The sequence below is a fragment of the Salmo salar genome, chromosome ssa20, assembly GCF_905237065.1.
Source record: "Salmo salar chromosome ssa20, Ssal_v3.1, whole genome shotgun sequence".
Classification (NCBI taxonomy): Eukaryota; Metazoa; Chordata; class Actinopteri; order Salmoniformes; family Salmonidae; genus Salmo; species Salmo salar.
Window position 1 is genome coordinate 41,693,810 of NC_059461.1, and position 26,492 is coordinate 41,720,301.

The 26,492-nt window shown below is 43.4% G+C and overlaps 1 protein-coding gene across 2 annotated transcripts in view; it reads left to right on the forward strand.

Annotated features, from left to right (window-relative positions):
- Window positions 1–26,492, forward strand: part of LOC106580623 (PI-PLC X domain-containing protein 3) — a 78,919-nt gene that overhangs the window by 50,901 nt on the left and 1,526 nt on the right. Inside the window, exons 2-5 of one of the 2 annotated variants that reach the window (XR_006760927.1) lie at window positions 9,796–10,052; window positions 10,171–10,344; window positions 10,710–10,885; window positions 11,018–11,248. Coding sequence is in view for 1 of the 2 variants with exons in the window: in XM_014161873.2 (XP_014017348.1) it covers window positions 9,796–10,052; window positions 10,171–10,344; window positions 10,710–10,885; window positions 11,018–11,119 (709 nt within the window). In the remaining variant the exon portion in view is untranslated. The remainder of the gene's footprint in view (window positions 1–9,795; window positions 10,053–10,170; window positions 10,345–10,709; window positions 10,886–11,017; window positions 11,249–26,492) is intronic. The other variant, XM_014161873.2, reaches the window with a different exon arrangement.

The window sequence follows — 26,492 nt, forward strand, 5'->3', positions numbered from 1 at the left end:
GCCGGCATCCCTAGCCGCGTCCGCAGAGCATGCGCAGACCAGCTGACTGGTGTGTTCACAAATATATTCAATCTCTCCCTATCCCAGTCTGTTGTTCCCACATGCTTCAAGATGGCCACCATTGTCCCTGTACCTAAGAAAGTCATTTAGTTCAATTACCTCTGCTATCATCCGTAGCACTCACTTCTGTCATCATAAAATGCTTTTAGAGACTAGTCAAGGATCATATCAGCTCCACCTTACCTCTCAAACTAGACCCAATTCAATTTGCTTACCGCCCCAAAAGATCTACAGACGATGCAATCGCCGCCAAGCTGCACACTGCCCTGTCTTATCTGGACAAGAGGCATACCTATGTAAGAATGCTGTTCATTGACTATAGCTCAGCATTCAACACCATAGTACCCTCCAAGCTCATCAAGTTCGAGTCCCTGGGACTGAACCCCGCCCTGTGCAACTGGGTCCTGGACTTTCTGACGGGTCGCCCCCCAGGTGGTGAAGGTAGGAAACAACACCTCTTTGCTGATACTCAACACTGGGGCCCCACAAGGGTGCATGCTCAGCCCCCTCCTGTACTCCCTGTTCACCCATGACTGCGTGGCCAAGCACGCCTCCAACACAATCATCAAGTTTGCAGACAACACTACAGTAGTAGGCTTGATTACCAACAACGATGAGACAGCCTACAGGGAGGAGGTGAGTGCTCTGGGAGCGTGGTGCCAGGAAAATAACCTCTCACCCAACGTCAACAAAACTAAGGAGATGATTGTGGACTTCAGGAAACAGCAGAGGGAGCACCCCCCCTCCATCCACATCGATGGAACTGCAGTGGAGAAGGTGGAAAGCTTCAAATTCTTCAGTGTACACATCACTGACAAACTGAAATGGTCCACCCATACAGACAGTGTGGTGACGAAGGCACAACAGCACCTCTTCAACCTCAGGAGGCTGAAGAAATTTGGCTTAACACCAAAAACCCTCACAAACTTTTACAGATGCACATTTGAGAGCATCCTGTCGAGCTATATCACTGCCCACAACCGCAAAGCTCTCCAGAGTGTGGTGCGGTCTGCCCAATGCATTACCGGGGGCAAACTTCCCACCCTCCTGGACACCTACAGCACCCGATGCCATAGGAAGGCCAAAAAGATCGGACATCAACCACCCAAGCCACTGCCTGTTCACCCCACTATCATCCAAAATGCGAGGTCAGTACAGATGCATCAAAGCTGGGACCGAGTGATCGAAGATGTTTTTCAATCTCAAGGCCATCAGACTGCTAAACAGCCTTCACTAGCACATCAGGGGTGGCTGCCTACAGTGGCTTGTGAAAGTATTCACCCACCTTGGCATTTTTCCTATTTTGTTGCCTTACAACCTGGAATTCGTTTTTTTATTTGGGGGGGTTTGTATCATTTGATGTACACAACATGCCTACCACTTTGAAGATGCAAAATATGTTTTATTGTGAAACAAACAAGAAATAAGACAAACTTGAGCATGCATAACTATTCACCCCCCAAAGTCAATACTTTGTAGAGCCACTGTTTGTAGCAATTACAGCTGCAAGTCTCTTGGGGTATGTCTCTATAAGCTTCGTACATCTAGCCACTGGGATTTTGCCCATTCTTCAAGGCAAAACTGCTCCAGCTCCTTCAAGTTGAATGGGTTCTGCTGGTGGATGGGTTCTGCTGGTGTTCTGCTTAGGGTCATTGTCCTGCTGGTAGTGGAACCTCCATCCCAGTCTTCACCTTCCAGCAGGACAATGACCCTAAGCATACTGCTAAATCAACACTCGAGTGGTTTAAGGGGAAAGATTTACATTTCATGGAATGGCCTAGTCAAAGCCCAGACCTCAATCCAATTGAGAATCTGTGGTATGACTTAAAGATTGCTGTACACCAGCAGAACCCATCCAACTTGAAGGATCTGGAGCCGTTTTGCCTTGAAGAATGGGCAAAATCCCAGTGGCTAGATGTACGAAGCTTATAGAGACATACCCCAAGAGACTTGCAGCTGTAATTGCTGAAATAGGTGGCTTTACAAAGTATTGACTTTGGGGGGGTGAATAGTTATTCATGCTCAAGTTTGTCTTATTTGTTTCACAATAAAACATATTTTGCATCTTCAAAGTGGTAAGCATGTTGTGTAAATCAAATGATGCAACCTGGAATTAGGGGGGTTTGTATCATTTGATTTACACAACATGCTTACCACTTTGAAGATGCAATTTTGGGTATATGTTGTGAAACTGTTAGATATTACTGCACTGTTGGAGTTGGAAGCACAAGCAGTTCGCTACACCCACAATAACATCTGCTAAACATGTGGATTTGATTTGATTTACTGGTGAGGCTAGTGTTGATGTCCCACCTGACCATTTTTAACATCAGTTTACAGGAGTGGTGAGCAGGGGGAGAGAGGCAGGGAATCCCTTTTACGAGATGAACAGCGGTGTTTTTTACAACACATCTCTAACAGTGCTCAATGGTCTCTGTGACCCCCATAGTTTTTATGATTAATGTGATTCATTGAATATTAATTTGACACCCAGCTTTTCTGACTTTCTAGGCTTACTGAAAAGCATGTTGTTCATTACACATTTTATTTCCACGGCCTTACACTGATTCATTGATTTATTTTGATGGATTGGCTTTGCTCTCGTTATCATCACAGAATAGTGATAGTCAAGAAATAAGCGCCATCGTCTCTCATGTAGCTCCTCCCTCAACATGGATTTGTTCCTGAAATGATTGGTCATACAAGGTATAGCTGACATTTCTTAATGGAGGTTTGAACAGTAATTTATGTGTGTGTGTGTATATGTGTGTGTATATATATTTTACATTTACATTTTAGTCATTTAACAGACGCTCTTATCCAGAGCGACTTACAGTAGTGAATGCATACATTTCAATTCATTACATTTCATTAAAAAAAATTAAAAATGTTTCCCCGTAATGGCCCCCCGTGGGAATCGAACCCACAACCCTGGCATTGCAAACACCATTGCAGGTGTTTGGGAGGGATGTATATATATATATATACACTGCTCAAAAAAATAAAGGGAACACTTAAACAACACAATGTAACTCCAAGTCAATCACACTTCTGTGAAATCAAACTGTCCACTTAGGAAGCAACACTGATTGACAATAAATTTCACATGCTGTTGTGCAAATGGAATAGACAACAGGTGGAAATTATAGGCAATTAGCAAGACACCCCCAATAAAGGAGTGGTTCTGCAGGTGTTGACCACAGACCACTTCTCAGTTACTATGCTTCCTGGCTGATGTTTTGGTCACTTTTGAATGCTGCCGGTGCTTTCACTCTAGTGGTAACATGAGACGGAGTCTACAACCCACACAAGTGGCTCAGGTAGTGCAGCTCATCCAGGATGGCACATCAATGCGAGCTGTGGCAAGAAGGTTTGCTGTGTCTGTCAGCGTAATGTCCAGAGCATGGAGGCGCTACCAGGAGACAGGCCAGTACATCAGGAGACGTGGAGGAGGCCGTAGGAGGGCAACAACCCAGCAGCAGGACTGCTACCTCCGCCTTTGTGCAAGGAGGAGCAGGAGGAGCACTGCCAGAGCCCTGCAAAATGACCTCCAGCAGGCCACAAATGTGCATGTGTCTGCTCAAACGGTCAGAAACAGACTCCATGAGGGTGGTATGAGGGCCCGACGTCCACAGGTGGGGGTTGTGCTTACAGCCCAACACCGTGCAGGACGTTTGGCATTTGCCAGAGAACACCAAGATTGGAAAATTCGCCACTGGCGCCCTGTGCTCTTCACAGATGAAAGCAGGTTCACACTGAGCACGTGACAGACGTGACAGAGTCTGGAGACGCAGTGGAGAACGTTCTGCTGCCTGCAACATCCTCCAGCATGACCGGTTTGGCGGTGGGTCAGTCATGGTGTGGAGTGGCATTTCTTTGGGAGGCCGCACAGCCCTCCATGTGCTCGCCAGAGGTAGCCTGACTGCCATTAGGTACCGAGATGAGATCCTCAGATCCCTCGTGAGACCATATGCTGGTGCGGTTAGCCCTGGGTTCCTCCTAATGCAAGACAATGCTCGAACTCATGTGGCTGGAGTGTGTCAGCAGTTCCTGCAAGAGGAAGGCATTGATGCTATGGACTGGCCCGCCCGTTCCCCAGACCTGAATCCAATTGAGCACATCTGGGACATCATGTCTCGCTCCATCCACCAACGCCACGTTGCACCACAGACTGTCCAGGAGTTGGCGGATGCTTTAGTCCAGGTCTGGGAGGAGATCCCTCAGGAGACCATCTGCCACCTCATCAGGAGCATGCCCAGGCGTTGTAGGGAGGTCATACATTCTTTTAAAAATTCTTCAAGCTCTATCAAGTTGGATGTTGATCATTTCTAGACAGCCATTTTCAAGTGTTGCAATATATTTTCAAGCTTATTTAAGTCAACACTGTAACTAGGTGACTCAGGAACATTCAATGTTGTCTTGGTAAGCAACTCCAGTGTATATTTGGCCTTAAGTTTTAGGTTATTGTCCTGCTGAAATGTTAATCTGTCTCACAGTGTCTCTTGGAAAGCAGACAACCAGGTTTTTCTCCAGGATGTTGCCTTTGCTTAGCTCTATTCCATTTATTTTTATCTTAAAAAAACCTCCCTACTCCTTGCAGATGACAAGCATACACATAACATGATGCAGCCACCACCATACTTGAAAATATGAAGAGTGGTACTCAGTGATGTGTTGTGTTGGATTTGCCCCAAACATAACACTTAGTATTCAGGACATAAAGTTTCTTTTTAAATGCCACATGTTTTGCAGTATTACTTTAGTGCCTTGTTGCAAACAGGATGCATGTTTTGGATGATTTGTATTCTGTACAGGCTTCCTTCTTTTCACTGTGTCATTTATGTTAGTATTGTGTTGTAAATGCTATGTTATTGATGAAAATCCTCAGTTTTCTCATCACAGCCATTAACCTCTATGGGCTAGGTGGGACGCTAGCGTGCCACCCGTGGTGCACTCCATCAACAGCAGGTGCATTTCAAGAGCGGCAAATTTGAATCCAAATAAATGTCAAAATTCAAATTTTTCAAAAATACAACTATTTTACACCATTTGAAAGATAAACATCTCCTTAATCTAACCACGTTTTACGATTTCAAAAAGGTTTTACGGTGAAAGCATAAATTTAGAGTATGTTAGGACAGTACATTTACAAGAGTTGTGTGTAATGTTTTGTCAAGTCAAAGACAGGGTCACCAAAACCATAAAACCAGCTAAAATGATGCACTAACCTTTTACAATCTCCATCAGATGACACTCCTAGGACATTATGTTAGACAATGCATGCATTTTTAGTTCTATCAAGTTCATATTTATATCCAAAAACAGCGTTTTACTATGGCATTGATGTTGAGGAAATCGTTTCCCTCCAATAACCGGCAGTCAAGTCAGCGTCACAAATTAAATAATTAAAATTAGAAAACATTGGTAAAATATTATATTGTCATTTAAAGAATTATAGATTTACATCTCTTGAACGCAATCAACTTGCCAGATTTAAAAATAACCTTACTGGGAAATCACACTTTGCAATAATCTGAGCACTGCGCCCAGAAAAATACGGGTTGCGATACAGACTAGACGTCATGTTGGGGAGATCTAAAATCGAAAATACTATGTAAATAATCCATTACCTTTGATTCTCTTCATCAGATGTCACTTCCAGGTATCACAGGTCCATAACGAATGTAGTTTTGTTCAAAAAAGCTCATCATTTATGTCCAAAAATCTCCGTCTTGTTAGCACATGATCTAAGCCAGCCGGACTTCTCGTCATGAACGAGGGGAAAAAATATATTTCCGTTCGTTCAAACATGTCAAACGTTGTATAGCATAAATCATTAGGGCCTTTTTAACCAGAACATGAATAATATTCAAGGTGGACGAATGCATACTCTTTTATAACGTATTGGAACGAGGGTACCCAACACGAACTCGCGCGCCAGGTGTCTAATGGGACATCATCGTTCCATGGCTCTTGTTCGGTCAGATCTCCCTCCAGAAGACTCAAAACACTTTGTAAAGGCTGGTGACATCTAGTGGAAGCAATAGGAAGTGCCAAAATATTCCTCAGCCCCTGTGTTTTTCAATGGGATAGGTTTAAAGTCAATACAACACATCAGGTATCCACTTCCTGTCAGAAAATGTCTCAGGGTTTTGCCTGCCAAATGAGTTCTGTTATACTCACAGACACCATTCAAACAGTTTTAGAAACTTTAGAGTGTTTTCTATCCATATATAATAAGTATATGCATATTCTAGTTACTGGGTAGGATTAGTAACCAGATTAAATCGGGTACATTTTTTTTATCCAGACGTGCAAATGCTGCCCCCTAGCCCTAACAGGTTAAACTCCGTAATTGTTTTAAAGTCACCATTAACCTCATGGTAAAATGCCTGAGCGGTTTCCCTCCTTTCCGGCAACTGAGTTAGACAATATGCCTGTATCTTTGTCGTGACTGGTTGTAGTGATACACCATCCAAAGTGTAATAACACGATGCTCAAAGAGATATTAAATGTCTGCTTTTTATTTTATTTTGACCCATCTACCAATAGGTTCCCTTTGCGAGGCATTTTAATACCTATTTTTTTTACCTAATACCTATTTTTTACTTAAAAATTTCACTGTTGGTTAGGGCCTGTAAGTAAGCATTTCACTGTTAGTTCTACACTTGTTGTATTCGGTGCACGTGACAAATATCTCCACCCTCTCCGAGTTGGGCATCTCCAGCGCGGCTCCCTCTTGGATTGCGTCCTACCTGACAGGTCGCTCCTACCAGGTGGCGTGGCGAGAATCCGTCTCCGCACCACGTGCTCTCACCACTGGTGTCCCCCAGGGCTCAGTTCTAGGCCCTCTCCTATTCTCGCTATACACCAAGTCACTTGGCTCTGTCATATCCTCACATGGTCTCTCCTATCATTGCTACGCAGATGACACACAATTAATCTTCTCCTTTCCCCCTTCTGATAACCAGGTGGCGAATCGAGTCTCTGCATGTCTGGCAGACATATCAGTGTGGATGACGGATCACCACCTCAAGCTGAACCTCGGCAAGACGGAGCTGCTCTTCCTCCCGGGGAAGGACTGCCCGTTCCATGATCTCACCATCACGGTTGACAACTCCATTGTGTCCTCCTCCCAGAGTGCTAAGAGCCTTGGTGTGACCCTGGACAACACCCTGTCGCTCTCCGCTAACATCAAGGCGGTGACCCGATCCTGTAGGTTCATGCTCTACAACATTCGCAGAGTACGACCCTGCCGTACACAGGAAGCGGCGCAGGTCCTAATCCAGGCACTTGTCATCTCCTGTCTGGATTACTGCAACTCGCTGTTGGCGGGGCTCAATGCCTGTGCCATTAAACCCCTACAACTCATCCAGAACGCCGCAGCCCGTCTGGTGTTCAACCTTCCCAAGTTCTCTCACGTCACCCCGCTCCTCCGCACACTCCACTGGCTTCCAGTTGAAGCTTGTATCTGCTACAAGACCATGGTGCTTGCCTACGGAGCTGTGAGGGGAACGGCACCTCCGTACCTTCAGGCTCTGATCAGTCCCTACACCCAAACAAGGGCACTGCGTTCATCCACCTCTGGCCTGCTGGCCCCCCTACTTCTGCGGAAGCACAGTTCCCGCTCAGCCCAGTCAAAACTGTTTGCTGCTCTGGCACCCCAATGGTGGAACAAGCTCCTTCACGACGCCAGGACAGCGGAGTCAATCACCACCTTCCGGAGACACCTGAAACCTATACCTCTTTAAGGAATACATGGGATAGGATTAAGTAATCCTTCTAACCCCCCCCCACACAAAAAAGATATAGATGTACTATTGTAAAGTGGTTGTTCTACTGGATATCATAAGGTGAATGCACCAATTTGTAAGTCGCTCTGGATAAGAGCGTCTGCTAAATGACGTAAATGTAAAATGTAAATACAGGCACGTGGAGGCCACACACACTACTGAGCCTCATTTTGACTTGTTTTAAGGACATTACATCAAAGTTGGATCAGCATGTAGTGTGGTTTTCCACTTTAATTTTGAGTGTGACTCCAAATCCAGACCTCCATGGGTTGATAAATTGGATTTCCATTGATTATTTTTGTGTGATTTTGTTGTCAGCACATTCAACTATGTAAAGAGAAAAGTATTTAATAAGATTATTTCTTTCATTCAGATCTAGGATGTGTTATTTTAGTGTTCCCTTTATTTTTTTGAGCAGTATGTGTATATATATATATATATATATATATATATATATATATATATATATATATATATATATATATATATATATGATGTGTAGCTACCATTTTGTTTTGCACACCTTTTCAACTACACGCATCATAAGTGAACTGACTCGCTGCATAAAACACCTTTGATAAACCAAAAGGAACGTTGCTAGATTATCTCGTTATAAATGCTATAGGTATATTTGATAGAAACACTAGGCATGTTTCAAGGCATGGAGCTGGGCTGGCTCTATTGTACCCAATAATTTATCTACTGGAGAAACAGAGGAATATTGTCAGAACATTTCTATAACAGTTACTCCATTACACCCATAAGGCATAACACGGCCTCTATTCTACTCCAAGGTTTTGTGTAAGAGCAGACAATCCTGGGCAGAACATTGCTAAATGGGAACTTAGAAGGATGCTGACTGTGTGGTTGATGTACAGACAGTGCAGGCAAGTTTGTGTGTGTAGGATGAAGGTCTCTCTCTGTGTTCAGTGCCTGTGGAGAGGTTGATTGTTGTAATCTCTCTTGTGACTTTGTAAGGGTCAGCTGGCTGACTGACTGATGTTTGAGCTACGGTGACCGTCTGTTGTGGTTGAGGTAACTTTGGGCTTTGTGACGGTGTGGGTCAGCTCCTGTGGTGCGGGTCAGCCCCTGTGGTGCGGGTCAGCCCCTGTGGTGCGGGTCAGCCCCTGTGGTGCGGTTGAGTCTTCAGTCATCTCTGTTGTTACTGAAGATCCCTATGAGACTGTGTGGACAACTCTGTACTGCTGTTGGTTGACCCCTAGAGCTGTCTGCTCTGGTTACGGTCACTATCTCGACTGTGACGCTGAGGTCATTGTACGGCCTGCCGTGTTGTTGTTGTTGTGACTGTTAAAGACGTGGTGTTTGTGATTGGTAGATTTGCTCTGGCATTTTCTCTGCTGTAAATTCAGCCACAGATGTCTCTGTCCAGTTTGGTTGAGTGATGCTTCTGCTCACACTTTGGGGTCATAAGTTGTGACGTGGCTCTCATTGCACTGTTACTTTTGTGGTTGCCTGTGAGGTTTTCTCTGTGCTTTTGGGTTAAGGTCACTTTCTGGTCTGTGTGTGTCTGGTGTTCTTGTGTGGTTGCTGTGACTGGAGAAGGTTCACTCTTTGGGCCAAGGGTAACCAGCCCTCCTCTTGGAAAACTGTATCTGTTGCCAAGGGCTTTGGATAGGGCTGACTGTGTACTGTAGCCTGACCCTGTGGGGTCCACTGTGGGTTTCTCTATTCATCTATTTGTTTTTCAGGGTAAAAGGTCACACTGGGCTGGCTGTGGATGTATTGTTAAGGGGAGAAAAGTCTCAGGCTGTTAGTTAGAGCAGTTACACTCAGAGAACCACTTCTCTGGTTAGACTACTTTCCTGTTTAGATGGGGGAGAGAGGACATCACTCAGTCCTCTCAACCCACTGGCATTGTTCTATTGTCAGATACATTGTTCTGCACACCTCCACTATAACCTGTAGCCTATATTCCCCCCAGGTTCACATGATTCGTTCAGTTTCTACATAGATGAGTCCTCTCCGGTTGGTCCTGAGCAGACTGATGCCGTCCAGAACTTTGTGTCCGTCTTCGGGACGGTGGCCAAGAAGCTGATGCGCAAATGGCTCGCCACTCAGACCATGAACTTCTCCAGCCAGCTGGAGGCCGGCGTCCGCTTCTTTGACCTGCGCATCTCCACCAAGCCCCGAGACCCAGACAACGAACTCTTCTTCGCTCACGGTCTCTTCAGCGCCACGGTGAATAGAATGCATCCCTGTAACTTTATTTTACCAGACATTCCTGACGTTCCTAAGTATGACTGGTCTGACACTCTCTCTGCTCTCCTTTGGGGTGTGTGTTGGGTTGTCCTTCCAGGTGAGAGAAGGCCTGGAGCAGATCAGCTCCTTCCTGTCGGCCCATGCCAGAGAGGTGGTGTTCCTGGACTTTAACCACTTCTACGGGGTTCAGAACCTGCACCATGAGAAGCTGGTCTCAATGCTGAGGGATGTGTTCGGGGAGAAACTCTGCCCTGTCGTCTTCGCTCAGGAGGTAAGATGCTCTACTGTACAAACACTTTCAATCTCTGTGCTCCCTCAAGAGCATAGTGTCCAATATGCAGGTTGATGTTTATTGTCATGAGTCTTGTCCTGGAGGCACTGAGCGAATTCGCCTAAGATAAACCAGCTGCAAAGTCAAAATTGGCTAAATTGCAAAAAATATATGAAAACAAAAATGTGCTTTTTGGTCCTCACTTTAACCATAAATTAAGCATTAGGGTTAGCAGTGTGGTTAAGGTTAGAGTTACTTTGTGGCTGTGCCAGCTATTGACCACTCTGCAGAGCGAATCTGCTCCCACTATGGCTCTGGAAGTTTCCTAAAGACAGAAATTTCTCTCCTTCTCTCCCTTCCTCTAGGTGAGTCTCCAGTACCTGTGGGAGAATGAGTACCAAGTATTGGTGTTCTATCATAGTCCTATGGCCCTGGAGGTGCCCTTCCTGTGGCCGGGTCAGATGATGCCTGCTCCCTGGGCCAACACCACTGACCCTGACAAGCTGATCCAGTTCCTGCAGGCCTCTGTGGCTGACCGCAGGTCTGTCTGTTCCTTTATCTTTCACCCTGTCTTTTCCTGGACAGTGTGTTGACTTGAAAACAGGGAAAAGCACTTGTTGTGTCTTTAATTGTGGCTGTATAGTAAGGTTTGATGTGATTTGTGTGATTGCAGGAGGAAGGGAACATTCTTTGTCTCCCAAGTGGTCCTGACACCTAAGGCCAGCACTGTCATGAAAGGAGTGGCTAGCGGACTGAGGGAGACCATTACAGAAAGGTGAGTCTGTGGTGTGTGTGATTGCAGGAGGAAGGGAACATTCTTTGTCTCCCAAGTGGTCCTGACACCTAAGGCCAGCACTGTCATGAAAGGAGTGGCTAGCGGACTGAGGGAGACCATTACAGAAAGGTGAGTCTGTGGTGTGTGTGTGAGTCTGTGGTGTGTGTGTGAGTCTGTGGTGTGTGTGTGAGTCTGTGGTGTGTGTGTGAGTCTGTGGTGTGTGTGTGAGTCTGTGGTGTGTGTGTGTGTCTCTCTCTGTGTCTGTGTGTGTCTCTCTCTGTGTCTGTGTGTGTCTCTCTCTGTGTCTGTGTGTGTCTCTCTCTGTGTCTGTGTGTGTCTCACTCTGTGTCTGTGTGTGTCTCTCTCTGTGTGTGTGTGTGTCTCTCTCTGTGTCTGTGTGTGTCTCTCTCTGTGTCTGTGTGTGTCTCTCTCTGTGTCTGTGTGTGTCTCTCTCTGTGTCTGTGTGTGTCTCTCTCTGTGTCTGTGTGTGTCTCTCTCTGTGTCTGTGTGTGTCTCTCTCTGTGTCTGTGTGTGTCTCTCTCTGTGTCTGTGTGTGTCTCTCTCTGTGTCTGTGTGTGTCTGTCTGTGTGTCTCTCTCTGTGTCTGTGTGTGTCTGTCTGTGTGTGTCTCTCTCTGTGTCCGTGTGTGTCTGTCTGTGTGTGTCTCTCTCTGTGTCCGTGTGTGTCTCTCTCTGTGTCCGTGTGTGTCTCTCTCTGTGTCCGTGTGTGTCTCTCTCTGTGTGTCCGTGTGTGTCTCTCTCTCTGTGTCTGTGTGTGTCTCTCTCTGTGTGTCTGTGTCTCTCTCTGTGTCCGTGTGTGTCTCTCTCTGTGTGTCCGTGTGTGTCTCTCTCTCTGTGTCTGTGTGTGTCTCTCTCTGTGTGTCTGTGTCTCTCTCTGTGTGTCTGTGTGTGTGTCTGTGTGTGTCTCTGTCTGTGTGTCTCTGTGTCTGTCTGTCTCTGTCGCTGTGTGTGTCTCTGTCGCTGTGAGTGTGTCTCTGTCGCTGTGTGTGTGTCTGTCGCTGTGTGTGTGTCTGTCTCTGTGTGTGTGTCTGTCTGTGTGTGTGTCTGTCTCTCTGTGTGTGTGTGTGTGTGTGTGTGTGTGTGTGTGTGTGTGTGTGTGTGTGTGTGTGTGTGTGTGTGTGTGTGTGTGTGTGTGTGTGTGTGTGTGTGTGTGTGTGTGTGTGTGTGTGTGTGTGTGTGTCTGTCTCTGTGTGTGTGTGTCTCTGTGTGTGTGTGTCTGTCTCTGTGTGTGTGTGTGTGTGTCTGTCTCTGTGTGTGTGTCTGTCTCTGTGTGTGTGTCTGTCGCTGTGTGTGTGTCTCTGTCGCTGTGTGTGTGTCTCTGTCGCTGTGTGTGTGTCTCTGTCGCTGTGTGTGTGTCTCTGTCGCTGTGTGTGTGTCGCTGTGTGTGTGTCGCTGTGTGTGTGTCTCTGTCGCTGTGTGTGTGTCTGTGTCTGTGTGTCTGTCTCTGTGTGTGTCTCTCTGTGTCTGTGTGTCTGTGTCTGTGTGTGACTCTGTGTGTGAGTCTCGTCTCTCTGAGTCTCTGTGTGCATCTCCTCTCTTTCTCTTTCTCTCTCGCTCTCTCTCTCTCTCTATTCAATGGGCTTTATTAGCATAGGAAAGATATGTTTACATTGCCAAGCAAATGGAATAGACAATAAACAAAAGGGAAATAAACAACTGAAACATTAGGGAACATAACACTCACAAAAGTTTTTAAACAAATATAGACATTTCAAATGTTATGTTATTGGGTATATACAGTGAAGTATGAAAGGGAAAATAAACAAATATATATATATGTTGTATTTACAATGTCTGTACTCCACTGGTTGCCCTTTTCTCATGGCAACAGGCCATAAATCTTGCTGCTGTGATTGCACACTGCGGTATATATGACGACAGGCTCGATTCGGTCTTATGTAGTTTTTTTTTACATTGGATAAAAGTAGAGAGCTAGAACATGGTATATTATACACAACAGTTGAGGAACAATGGGAAAGTCATTCTGCTTTGAAAGTTGATAAACTTGTAGCCTCACTTTTGAGGAAATGGCCCTTGAATGTTTTGGTACCTACTGGAGAGCTCTTTGACTACACCCATTCAGCATCGTTCACACCCTCTTAAGCTTTAGCCCCACCCAACTCTTTAAGGATTCCCATGTGAGGCTATGTTCTGAACAGCCAAAGATTTCAAGACTAAAGGCTGGCTTACACTACGAGTGGGTTCGTAAATTTAATCTGGAGTGCCAGTGTGCTCTGGGATTTCGTAAAGAGATTGTCTGTAAATTCAGAGTGCACACTGGACGCTCTGGCCGAGGTGTAGGGTTGACCCGAACGTTCTGACCAAACAACAGCAGTCAAGCACCCAAGCTAACTGGCTAACATTGGCTAGCTTGCTCACTCTGACCATTTTACTTCCCCTAGCAAAGCTGGTTAGGCTGTTTTTATGTTATCCACAGCCTGGGTGACTGCCACTGGCAACAATTTAATTACACTTTTTTTGCCAACATTTACTGACACCCGCCATATTCAACGGGTGTTGAGCATTCATAAATTTGTCAGTTATTCTGCGCTCTGGCACACTCAGACGAGAGCACTCTGAAATCAAAGTAGATAGCCAGAGCTACGTCTAATGACAGTTGTCGCAGTGACATCATAAACATTCTATTTAAATAGTTACTTGCATAGTGGAGTCTGTTGTTTAGACATGTAGCTAGCTAAACAATAAACCATAATCCCAACTCATAACGTTACTACCCTGCATGAATCAGCTGGTAGCTTATCAACCAGGTTCAATGTTAGCTAGCTAACAATAGGTTATAATTAGCAATGCATGAGGCTCTGAGATAAGAATAATATTACTACACAGATCATACATCTAACTCTAGCTAGCTAACAGGACACTAACTTGAAATTCAAATGACTTTCTGACAAAATTAGAAACGTGTGATATCTGAAAACATAGCTAGCTAGACTCTCTTACCTTTTTACGTGGATGAACGCTTCTACCTCTATGTCACAGAAGCCATGGTTGCCCTTAGTTTGAAGATGTAAAGAACACCTGTCTCCGGATTACAACAGCCTTCTGTGTGTTCCCTTTTCAACTCCGTCTGCATATTTGCAATCAAACGCCATCATTTTCTCCTTAGCTATCATACTCTAATTCCACTGATTTCAAAACTCGGTCTTCCAGAAGGTGGAGAGCAACACTTATGCAGTTCTACTACGTGATATGTTTAAAAAAAGCAGCGTTAGAAAGGATTACCTACACATACTGACCAGCTAATATTGTAGACTGATGCGTGCTACAATCCAAACTCATCTCTCGGCATGTCCAGCCCACTCATTATCTCAGCCAATCATGACTAGCGGGAAGGCTGCTGACTTTCTCTGTGGCTAAACCAACTAGGCTCGAAATTGTTTTTTTTTTGTTGTTGTATTTACAGATATACATTTACATTTTAGTCATTTAGCAGACGCTCTTATCCAGAGCGACTTACAGTAGTGAATGCATACATTTCATACATTTCTTTTTCTCCGTACTGGTCCCCCAGATGGCATACTGGTCCCCCAGATGGCATACGAGTTTGTCATTAAAGCACATGATAGTTGACATGTTCCAGAATGCATCTCTGCCAAAAAAAACACATTTTGATGAAAATAAAGTTTGTTCAAATGGCTCTCCTGTGAAGTAGTGACACGCAACATACGTCTAGTTTCCTGAAACGAGTCACATATGTATCTATTGTGATACATTTGGCAGGAGGTTAGGAAGTGTAGCTCAGTTTACACCTCATTTTGTGGGCAGTGGGCACATATCCTGTCATCTCTTGAGAGCCAGGTCTGCCTATGGTGGCCTCTATCAATAGCAGGCTGTTCATAGTCAAGGATTTTCTTAATTTGTGGTCAGTCACAGTGGTCAGGTATTCTGCCACTGTGTACACTCTGTTTAGGGCCAGATAGCGTTCCAATTTGCAACTTTGTTGGGGTTGATTCTTTCCAGTATGTCAAATAGTACTTTTCGCTTTCTCATAATTTGGTTTTGTCCAAATGTGTTTCCTTCAGAGCTCCAGAACCAGCTGGCTCTGGAGACTCTTCTCTAGGTTAATCTCTTTGTAGGTGAGGGCTTTGTGGTGGAATGTGTGGGCATCACTTCCTTTTAGGTGGTTGTAGAATTGAACAACTATTTTCTGGATTTTGATAACTAGTGGGTATAATCCTAATTCTGCTCTGCATGCATTGTTTGGGGTTTTGCGTTGTAGACAGTATATTTTTGCAGAATTCTGCATGCAGTCTCTCAATTTTGGGGCTCCCAAGTGGCGCAGCGGTCTAAGGCACTTCATCTCAGTGCTAGAGGCGTCACTACAGACCCTGGTTTGATCCGGGGCTGTATCACCACCGGCTTTGATTGGGAGTCCCATAGGGTGGCACACAATTGGCGCAGTGTCGTTAGGGTTTGGCCAGGGTACGCCGTCATTATGATTAAGAATTTATTCTTAACGGACTTGCCTGGTAAAGTAAACGTTGAGGAAAATATATGCTTGTCCCATTTAGTGAATTATTGGTTGGTGAGTGGACCCCAGACCACACAACCATAGAGGGCAATGGGTTCACATCTGACCGAATCTGTGCAGAAGATCTAGGTGCTGCTGTTGACCCTCCTTGGTTGGGGACAGAAGCACCAGATCATCTGCAAACAGTAAACAGTCCAGTAGGGCGAGGCCGGGTGCTGCATACTGTCCTAGTGCCCTCGCCAACTTAAAAATAGAAATTTACAAATACAAAAACATGTTTCAGTATCATACAATACGCTAAAAAACAAGATATAGATTCATCAATAATGGCTGTAAACTCCGAAAAGACTTTCACCATCTTGAATGGCCTCTACTATTCAAAAATGTTCAGCTGAAATACATTTAATACAAATATAATAAAATATATCCTAAAGCAAAAATATAAACAATACTTTATCTGATGGAATTTCTTAAGAAAGGGGCACTAGACAGGGATTCCCCCCTTTTGTTTGCAATGGCATTTGAACCACTTGCAGAAAGAATTTGACTGGACCAAAGTGTAACGGATAGCATTATTGGTAAACATTTAATATAAACTAAACGTATTTGCTGATGGTCTCCTGATATACCTGACCAATATTAAAAACTCAATGCCTCCATTCCTTAAAATGTTTTAGGAATACTCTAAAGCCTTGTATATCTATAATTAAGACAGTTAGGATCACCACTTTATTTTAAGAATGTGAAATGTCAGGAAAATAGCAGAGAGTAGCCATTTTGCCACAAATTTGGAAGTATGCTTGGGTTCATTGTCCATTTGGAAGACTCATTTGCGACCAAGCTTTAACGTCCTGACTGATGTCTTGATGTTGCTTCAATATATCCACAAGTTTTCCTTCCTCATGATGCAATCTATTTTGTGAAGTGCACCAGTCCCTCCTGCAGCAAAGCACCCACACAACATGATGATGCCACCCCCGTGCTTCATGGTTAGGATGGTGTTCTTCAGTTTGCAAGCATCCCCTTTTTCCTCCAAAAATAACAGTGGCTAAATAGTTCTATTTTTGTTTCATCAGACCAGAAGACATTTCTCCAAAAAGTACGATCTTTGTCCCCATGTGCAGTTGCAAACCGTAGTCTGGCTTTTTTTATGGAGGTTTTGGAGCAGTGGCTTCTTCCTTGCTGAGCGGCCTTTCAGGTTGTGTCGATATAGGATTAGTTTTACTGTGGATACAGATACTTTTGTACCTGTTTCCTCCAGCATCTTCACAAGATCCTTTGCTGTTGTTCTGGGATTGATTTGCACTTTTCGCACCAAATTACGTTCATCTCTAGGAGACAGAACGTGTCTCCTTCCTGAGCGGTATGATGGCTGCGTGGTCCAATGTTGTTTATACTTGCGTACTATTGTTTGTACAGATGAACGTGATACCTTCAGGCATTTGGAAATTGCTCCCAAGGATGAACCATACTGGTAGAGGTCTACAGAAAATGTTCTGAGGTCTTGGCTGATTTCTTTTGATTTTCCCATGATGTCAAGCAAAGAGGCACTGAGTTTGAAGGTAGGCCTTGAAGTACACCCACAGGTACACCTCCAATCGACTCAAATTATGTCAATTAGCCTATCAGAAGCTTCTAATGCCATGACATCATTTTCTGGAATTTTCCAAGCCTTGTTGGAAAAATTACTTGTCATGCACAAAGTAGATGTCCCAACTGACTTGCCAAAATTATAGTTTGTTAACAAGAAATTTGTGGAGTGGCTGAAAAACGAGTTTTAATGACTCCAACCTAAGTGTATGTAAACTTCTAACTTCAACTGTATAATGACAACTTTATCCAGTTACTCAACAATATGAAAGCAGATCTACAGTGGCTTGTGAAAGTATTCACCCCCTTGGCATTTTTCCTGTTTTGTTGCCTTACAACCTGGAATTAAAAATAATTTTTTGGGGGGTTTGTATCATTTGATTTACACAACATGCCTAACACTGTGAAGATGCTAAATATTTTTTCTTGTCAAACAAACAAGAAACAAGACAAAAACAGAACTTGAGGGTGCATACTTTGTAGAGCCAGCTTTTGCAGAAATTACAACTACAAGTCTCTTGGGGTATGTCTCTATAAGCTTGGTACATCTAGCCACTGGGATTTTTGTCCATTCTTCAAGGCAAAACTGCTCCAGCTCCTTCAAGTTGGATGGGTTCTGCTGGTGTACAGCAATCTAAGTCACACCACAGATTCTCAATTGGATTGAGGTCTGGGCTTTGACTAGGCCATTCCAAGACATTTAAATGTTTCCTCTTAAACCACTCGAGTGTTGCTTTAGCAGTTTGCTAAGGGTTATTGTCCTGCTGGAAGGTGAACCTCCATCCCAGTCTCAAATCTCTGGATGACTGAAACAGGTTTCCCTCAAGATTTCCCTGTATTTAGCGCCATCCATCATTCCTTCAATTCTGACCAGTTTCCCAGTCCCTGCCGATGAAAAATCCCCACAGCATGATGGTGCCACCACCATACTTCACTGTGGGGATAGGGTTCTCAGGGTGATGAGAGGTGTTGGGTTTGTGCCAGACATTGCATTTTCCTTGATGACCAAAAAGTGACATTTTAGTCTCATCTGACCAGAGTACCTTCTTCCATATGTTTGGGGAGTCTCCCACACGCCTTTGGCGAACACCAAACGTGTTTGCTTATTTTTGTCTTTAAGCAATGTATTTTTTCTGCAAAGCCCAGCTCTGTGGAGTGTACGGCTTAGTGGTCCTATGCACAGGTTCTCCAATCTCAGCTGTTGAGCTTTGCAGCTCCTTCAGGGGTTCTCTTTGGTCTCTTTGTTGCCTCTGATTAATGCCCTCCTTGCCTGGTCCGTGAGTTTTGGTGGGTGGCCCTCTTTTGGCAGGTTTGTTGTGATGCCATATTCTTTCATTTTTTTTTAAATAATGGATTTATTGGTGCTCCATGGGATGTTCAAAGTTTCTGATATTTACTTATAACCCAACCCTGATCTGTTCTTCTCCACAACTTTGTCCCTGACCTGTTTGGAGAGCTCCTTGGTCTTTATGGTACTGCTTGCTTAGTGGTGCCCCTTGCTTAGTGGTGTTGCAGACTCTGGGGCCTTTAAGTACAGGTGTGTGTGTGTGTGTGTGTGTGTGTGTGTGTGTGTGTGTGTGTGTGTGTGTGTGTGTGTGTGTGTGTGTGTGTACAGTGGGGGACAAAAGTATTTGATCCCCTGCTGATTTTGTACGTTTGCCCACTTTTAAAGAAATTATCAGTCTATAATTTTAATGGTAGGTTTATTTGAACAGTGAGAGACAGAATAATAACAAATAAATCCAGAAAAACGCATGTAAAAAATGTTATAAAATGATTTGCATTTTAATGAGGGAAATAAGTATTTGACCCCTCTGCAAAACATGACTTAGTACTTGGTGGCAAAAACCCTTGTTGGCAATCACAGAGGTCAGACGTTTCTTGTAGTTGGCCACCAGGTTTGCACACATCTCAGGAGGGATTTTGTCCCACTCCGCTTTGCAGATCTTCTCCAAGTCATTAAGGTTTCGAGGCTGACGTTTGGCAACTCGAACCTTCAGCTCCCTCCACAGATTTTCTATGGGATTAAGATCCGGAGACTGGCTAGGCCACTCCAGGACCTTAATGTGCTTCTTCTTTAGCCACTCCTTTGTTGCCTTGGCCATGTGTTTTGGGTCATTGTCATGCTGGAATACCCATCCACGACCCATTTTCAATGCCCTGGCTGAGGGAAGGAGGTTCTCACCCAAGATTTGACGGTACATGGCCCCGTCCATTGTCCCTTTGATGCGGTGAAGTTGTCCTGTCCCCTTAGCAGAAAAACACCCACAAAGCATAATGTTTCCACCTCCATGTTTGACGGTGGAGATGGTGTTCTTGGGGTCATAGGCAGCATTCCTCCTCCTCCAAACACGGCGAGTTGAGTTGATGCCAAAGAGCTCCATTTTGGTCTCATCTGACCACAACACTTTCACCAGTTGTCCTCTGAATAATTCAGATGTTCATTGGCAAACTTCAGACGGGCATGTATATGTATTCTTGAGCAGGGGGACCTTGCGGGCGCTGCAGGATTTCAGTCCTTCACGGCGTAATGTGTTACCAATTGTTTTCTTGGTGACTATGGTCCCAGCTGCCTTGAGATCATTGACAAGATCCTTCCGTGTAGTTCTGAGCTGATTCCTCACCGTTCTCATGATCATTGCAACCCCACGAGGTGAGATCTAGCATGGAGCCCCAAGCCGAGGGATATTGACAGTTCTTTTGTGTTTCTTCCATTTGCGAATAATCGCACCAAATGTTGTCACCTTCTCACCAAGCTGCTTGGCGATGGTCTTGTAGCCCATTCCAGCCTTGTGTAGGTCTACAATCTTGTCCCTGACATCCTTGGAGAGCTCTTTGGTCTTGGCCATGGTGGAGAGTTTGGAATCTGATTGATTGCTTCTGTGGACAGGTGTCTTTTTTACAGGTAACAAGCTGCGGTTAGGAGCACTCCCTTTAAGAGTGTGCTCCTAATCTCAGCTTGTTACCTGTATAAAAGACACCTGGGAGCCAGAAATCTTTCTGGTTGAGAGGGGGTGAAATACTTATTTCCTTCATTAAAATGCTAATCAATTTATAACATTTTTGACACGTGTTTTTCTGGATATTTTTGTTGTTATTCTGTCTCTCACTGTTCAAATAAATCTACAATTTAAAATTATAGACTGATCCTTTCTTCATCAGTGGGCAAACGTACAAAATCAGCAGGGGATGAAATACTTTTTCCCCCCACTGTATATACTGAGATCATGTGACACTTAGATTCCACACAGGTGGACTTTATTTGACTAATTATGTGACTTCTGAAGGTAATTGGTTCTATCAGATCTTATTTAGGGGCTTCATAGCAAAGGGGTGAATACATGTGCACGCACAAGCTTTCCTTTAAAAAAAAAATGTTTTTCTTCACTTCACCAATTTGGACTATTTTGTGTATGTCCATTATTTAAAATCCAAATAAACTTCCATTTAAATTACAAGTTGTAATGCCACAAATAGGAAAAACGCCAAAGGGGATGAAATACTTTTACAAGGCAATGTATTTAAATGGAACGATGTTCACACAATCTTGCCATTATTTCAGCCAACGGGTTCATTGCTTCAACCCTTGCAGCTGCTGATTTTTTTTCTTCTCTTGCTTTGTTTGTTCTTTTCCATATTATGTCTACAGTTGTGGCCAAAAGTTTTGAGAATGACACAAATATGAATTTTCACAAAGTCTGCTGCCTCAGTTTGTGTGATGGCAATTTGCATATACTCCAGAATGTTATGAAGCGTGATCAGATGAATTGCAAAGTCCCTCTTTGCCATGCAAATGAACTGAATTCTAAAAAAAAAACATTTCCACTGCATTTCAGCCCTGCCACAAAAGAACCAGCTGACATCATGTCAGTGATTCTCTCGTTAACACAGGTGTGAGTGTTGATGAGGACAAGGCTGGAGATCACTCTGTCATGCTGATTGAGTTTGAATAACAGACTGGAAGCTTCAAAAGGAGGGTGGTGCTTGGAATCATTGTTCTTCCTCTGTCAACCATGGTTACCTGCAAGGAAACACATGCCGTCATCATTGCTTTGCACAAAACGGGCTTCACAGGCAAAGATATTGCTGCCAGTAAGATTGCACCTAAATCAACCATTAATCGGATCATCAAGAACTTCAAGGAGAGTGGTTCAATTGTTATGAAGAAGGCTTCAGGGCGCCCAAGAAAGTCCAGCAAGCGCCAGGACCGTCTCCTAAAGTTGATTCAGCTGCGGGATCGGGGCACCACCAGTACAGAGCTTGCTCAGGAATGGCAGCAGGCAGGTGTGAGTGCATCTGCACGCACAGTGAGGCGAAGACTTTTGGAGGATGGCCTGGTGTCAAGAAGGGCAGCAAAGAAGCCACTTCTCTCCAGGAAAAACATCAGGGACAGACTGATATTCTGCAAAAGGTACAGGGATTGGACTGCTGAGGACTGGGGTAAAGTCATTTTCTCTGATGAATCACCTTTCCGATTGTTTGGGGCATCCGGAAAAAAGCTTGTCCGGAGAAGACAAGGTGAGCGCTACCATCAGTCCTGCTTCATGCCAACAGTAAAGCATCCTGAGACCATTCATGTGTGGGGTCACTCCCTCAGCAAAGGGAGTGGGCTTGCTCACAATTTTGCCTGGGAACACAGCCATGAATAAAGAATGGTACCAACACATCCTCCGAGCAACTTCTCCCAACCATCCAGGAACAGTTTGGTGACAAACAATGCCATTTCCAGCATGATGTAGCACCTTGCCATAAGGCAAAAGTGATAACTAAGTGGCTTGGGAAACAAAACATCGATATTTTGGGTCCATGACCAGGAAACTCCCCAGACCTTATTCCCATTGAGAACTTGTGGTCAATCCTCAAGAGGCGGGTGGACAAACAAAACCCACAAATTCTGACAAACTCCAAGCATTGGTTATGCAAGAATGGTCTGCCATCAGTCAGGATGTGTCCCAGAAGTTTATTGACAGCATGCCAGGACGGATTGCAGAGGTCTTGAAAAAGAACGGTCAACACTGCAAATATTGACTCTATGCATCAACTTCATGTAATTGTCAATAAAAGCTTTTGACACCTTATGAAATGCTTGTAATTATACTTCAGTATTCCATAGTAACATCTGACAAAAATATCTAAAGACACTGAGGCAGCAGACTTTGTGAAAATTAACATTTCTGTCATTCTCAAAACTTTTGGCCACAACTGTATCTCTGAGAAACTACCCAGGAAAGGGATGAAAATGGCTCATATTAATATAGCCTTAAAAATAAGGTTCATGAAATCATTAACTTGCTAACATCAGAACATTAATATACCATGCATTCGGAAAGCCACTGTAGATCTGCTTTCATATTGTTGACAGTGTATGTGATTTACATTTTTACATTTTAGTCATTTAGCAGACGCTCTTATCCAGAGCGACTTACAGTAGTGAATGCATACATTTCATACAATTTCATACATTTTTTATTTTTTTTTCCTGTGCTGGCCCCCCGTGGGAATCAAACCCACAACCCTGGTGTTGCAAACACCATGCTCTACCAACTGAGCTACAGGGAAGGCAGAGGTCCGCTCAAGAGGAAGCTTGTCACTGTAACCAGTGCCTGTAATCTGGTTCAGGTTTTTAATCAACTTGCCAGGGTGTTTACAAACACTATAGGAAAAATATAATTCACATGTGTTGATCACATTTTTCCTAATACAGCTTTTGCAAAGTTCTACTGTATCTGTGCCCATTGGATGTGGTGATCACAATATAGTGGCTATATCTAGGAGAGCCAAAGTTCCAAAAGCTGGGCCTAAAATAGTGTATAAGAGATCATACAAAATATTTTGCTGTGTCTGCTGTCCATGATGTAAAAAAATATTTGTTGGTCTGACATGATTAATAAGGAGCATCCACAATTTGCACTTGATGAATTTATGAAATTGCTTCTTCCATTTGTTTATAAAAATGTACCTGTTAAGAAACTGACTGTTAGAACTGTTAAAGCTCCATGGACTGATGAGGAATTGAAAAACTGTATGGTTGAAAGAGATGGGGCAAAAGGAGTGGCTAATAAGTCTGAGTGGCCGACTAACTGCAAGTTGAGAAATTATGTGATTGAACTCAACAAAAAGAACTGTATTATGAAGCCAATATCAGTGATATAAAGTATGATGGGAAAACACTTTGGAGTACTTTAAATTAAGTTGTTGAGCATAAAGACAAATTCAACTCATCACCAAAGCATTTGATGTTGCCAATTATTTTAATTATTACTTCATTGGCAAATTGGGTGAACAGTGAGCCATTGCATTCATGCATGAAAAAACAAATAAGGAAAGATAGCATTGTATGTTTTTATTTTTTTAAGTTGTATGTGTATGATAATATCATTTTGAAGCCTGCAGTCTATACTTGTATCCAATGTGATTTTTTTTTTTAGATGTTGGAACATAAGACTGAAAAGAGACGTTGGGTCATACATGCATACATAGATACATAGATACATACATACATACATACATACATACATACATACATACATACATACATACATACATACATACATACATACATACATACACAGCTAATGAAGTCACTGAAACACTTAACAAGGAGTTGCAGTCAGTTTTGGAATGGATGACCAGTAATAAACTGGTCCTGAACATCTCTAAAACTAAGAACATTGTACTTGGTACAACTCATTCCCTAGGCTCTAGACATAGGATGAATCCGGTAATGACTGTTGATGACGTTGAGACTAAATTACTTAGATTGTAAACTGTCATGGTTAAAACATATAGATTCAATAGTTGTAAAGATGGGGAGGGTTTTTTCATTATATTCTCTGCTTTTTTTTGACACCACACTCCACAAAGCAAATCCTGCAGGCTATAGTTTAGTCTTATCTTGATTATTGTCCAGTCATGTGGTTAAGTGCTGCAAAGAAAGACCTAGTTAAGCTGCAGCTGGCCCAGGACAAAGCGGCACGTCTTGCTCTTCATTGTAATCATTCATAAATACTATGCATGCCAGTCTCTCTTGGCTAAGAGTTGAGGAGAGACTGACTGCATCACTACTGCTTTTTATAAGAAAGATGAATGAGTTGAAATGTCCAAATGGTTTGCATAGTCAACTTACACACAGCTCTGACACACACTTATGCCACCAGGGGTAATTTCACAGTCCTTTTCACAAACCAGAACAAATGAAAGTGAGCATACAGTATAATATTGGTAATACCAATTACCCCACTGAAAACATTATTTTAAAAAGTATACTTGGTCATAACATATTTTTATATGGGCAAATAAAACAGAATAAAAAGGAAGTTTCACATCTTCCTAAGTCAGAGGGTGGTTTTAACTTGCCACCCAAGGCTTTTACTTGAGACATATTGTTAAATGCGCTTAAGAGGAACAATGGGTACATATTGAAGATGCACATGCTCACCTCCCATAATCTTTTCACATGTCTGTTTTCAAAGGATAAAGTTAAGAACATGAACAACCTCATAGTTTAGAACACAATATGGAAGAAAATTAAATGGATTCTACAAGAACCAATATCACTCCCATAAAACACAACCCTATGTAACAATCCTTGGATAGCTTTTCAGAATGCACTGATAAATTGGATCACATGGGAAAACTAAAGGCATACATTTATTTTAACAGAATTAAAAAGCAATTTTGGACTGTCCAATGTGGATATTTTCAAATACAGCACAACGAGTCCTGTCTTAAGTGTAAAACTAACAATGACTCCATAAGACATGCCTTCTGGGAATGCTATGAAGCCCAAAAGTTATGGGTGGAGTTAGAAAGTTGGCTGTCAGAAATATTACAATGTAAATTTACATTTAGTCTGTCTGCATATTTCAAGACGTCATCTGAGGGGGCTATGAGATACCCGATGGGTTGGACGATACTCTCCTCGTTAATTATCTTTAAAAAAATGTATGCTTAACTGGAAATCAAACAATTCTCCATCATTAAGACAATGGAAAAATCGTACGCTTCATTATCTAAATATTGAAAGCACATGGGTGATGGAGAGAATTAGCAGACGTGGCGGAGAGAGGGTGAGAACAGGTGGGTCTGGGCAGGCGTGATGTTGATATTCTAATCTCCCCCCCCTCCCCCCTGCCAATACCCTCTCTTGACAGAGGGGTAGTGTGCTCGTATAGCAGTGTGCCATGCCAGGGGAATGTCTGTGTGGAAAATGTTATTGATTAATCTTCATCTTCCCAGTATTTTAACAGTCTGCAAATAGTGTCTCTGGATTGTCCCTGAGGAGCTTCTGTTTGTACTATTTTTGTGCAGTGTTCTATGATAGGCTCTGCACTGGGAGGTAAGGAAGCCATGGGGCAGAGGGCCTCAGAGGCCTCTGCATTTGGGTGGGGGAGGTTATGATTCTCTGTTTCCATTGTTGGGTTCACACCTCTCAGTGCAAATTGGAGTTGCAGCTGGGACATCTGTCCTAGCAAGCTTGGAAGCGCTGTAGCCATAACTTATCAGTGGTGTAAAGTACTTAAGTAAAAATACCTTAAAGTACTACTTAAATAGTTTTTTGGGGTGTCTGTACTTTACTATTTATATTTTTGACAAATTTTACTTTTACTTCACTACATTCCTAAAGAAAATTCTGTACTTTTTACTCTGACACCCAAAAGTACTCGTTACATTTTGAATGGCTAGCAGGACAGGAAAATGGTCAAATTGTAATCAACACGAGGGGAGACAGAGAGCTGGTTTCAAGCGCAGGGTGCAGCAGGTGTTTATTGTAAAGGACCACAGGAGGAGGCAGGTAGCTGGGTCCAGGGGTAGGCAGAAGGTCATACACAGGGGGTCCAAAAGGGCAACAGTACAGGCAGGGAAAAGGCTAGTAACGTAATCTTGGAGATCAGGTAATAGGTAGACAACAGGAAATCCGATAGGCTAAAGTACAGGCAGGGAATTGGCAAAAGGCGTCGTTAGTGAGGCAGGCAAAAACTATCATACACGGGAGGAGAAAATCACGGGAAAAACCGAGTTCCGAAAGACGTGTGTCACAAAACAAACAATACCTCACAGTGATGGGGTGCAAAGAACTGAACTAAATAGTGTGGTATAATGACATACAGGTGTGTGAAAAGATGATTAGAATTCAGGTGATTGGGATCTGGAGAGTGAGCTGCTTTCGGGGGATCTAGATGTTTGAGGGTGTGAGTTGGAAAGTGGGCTGGAAAGTGAGCTGCGTTCAGGGGATCTACGTGTTTGAGGGTGTGAGTTGGAAGCAGACGTTA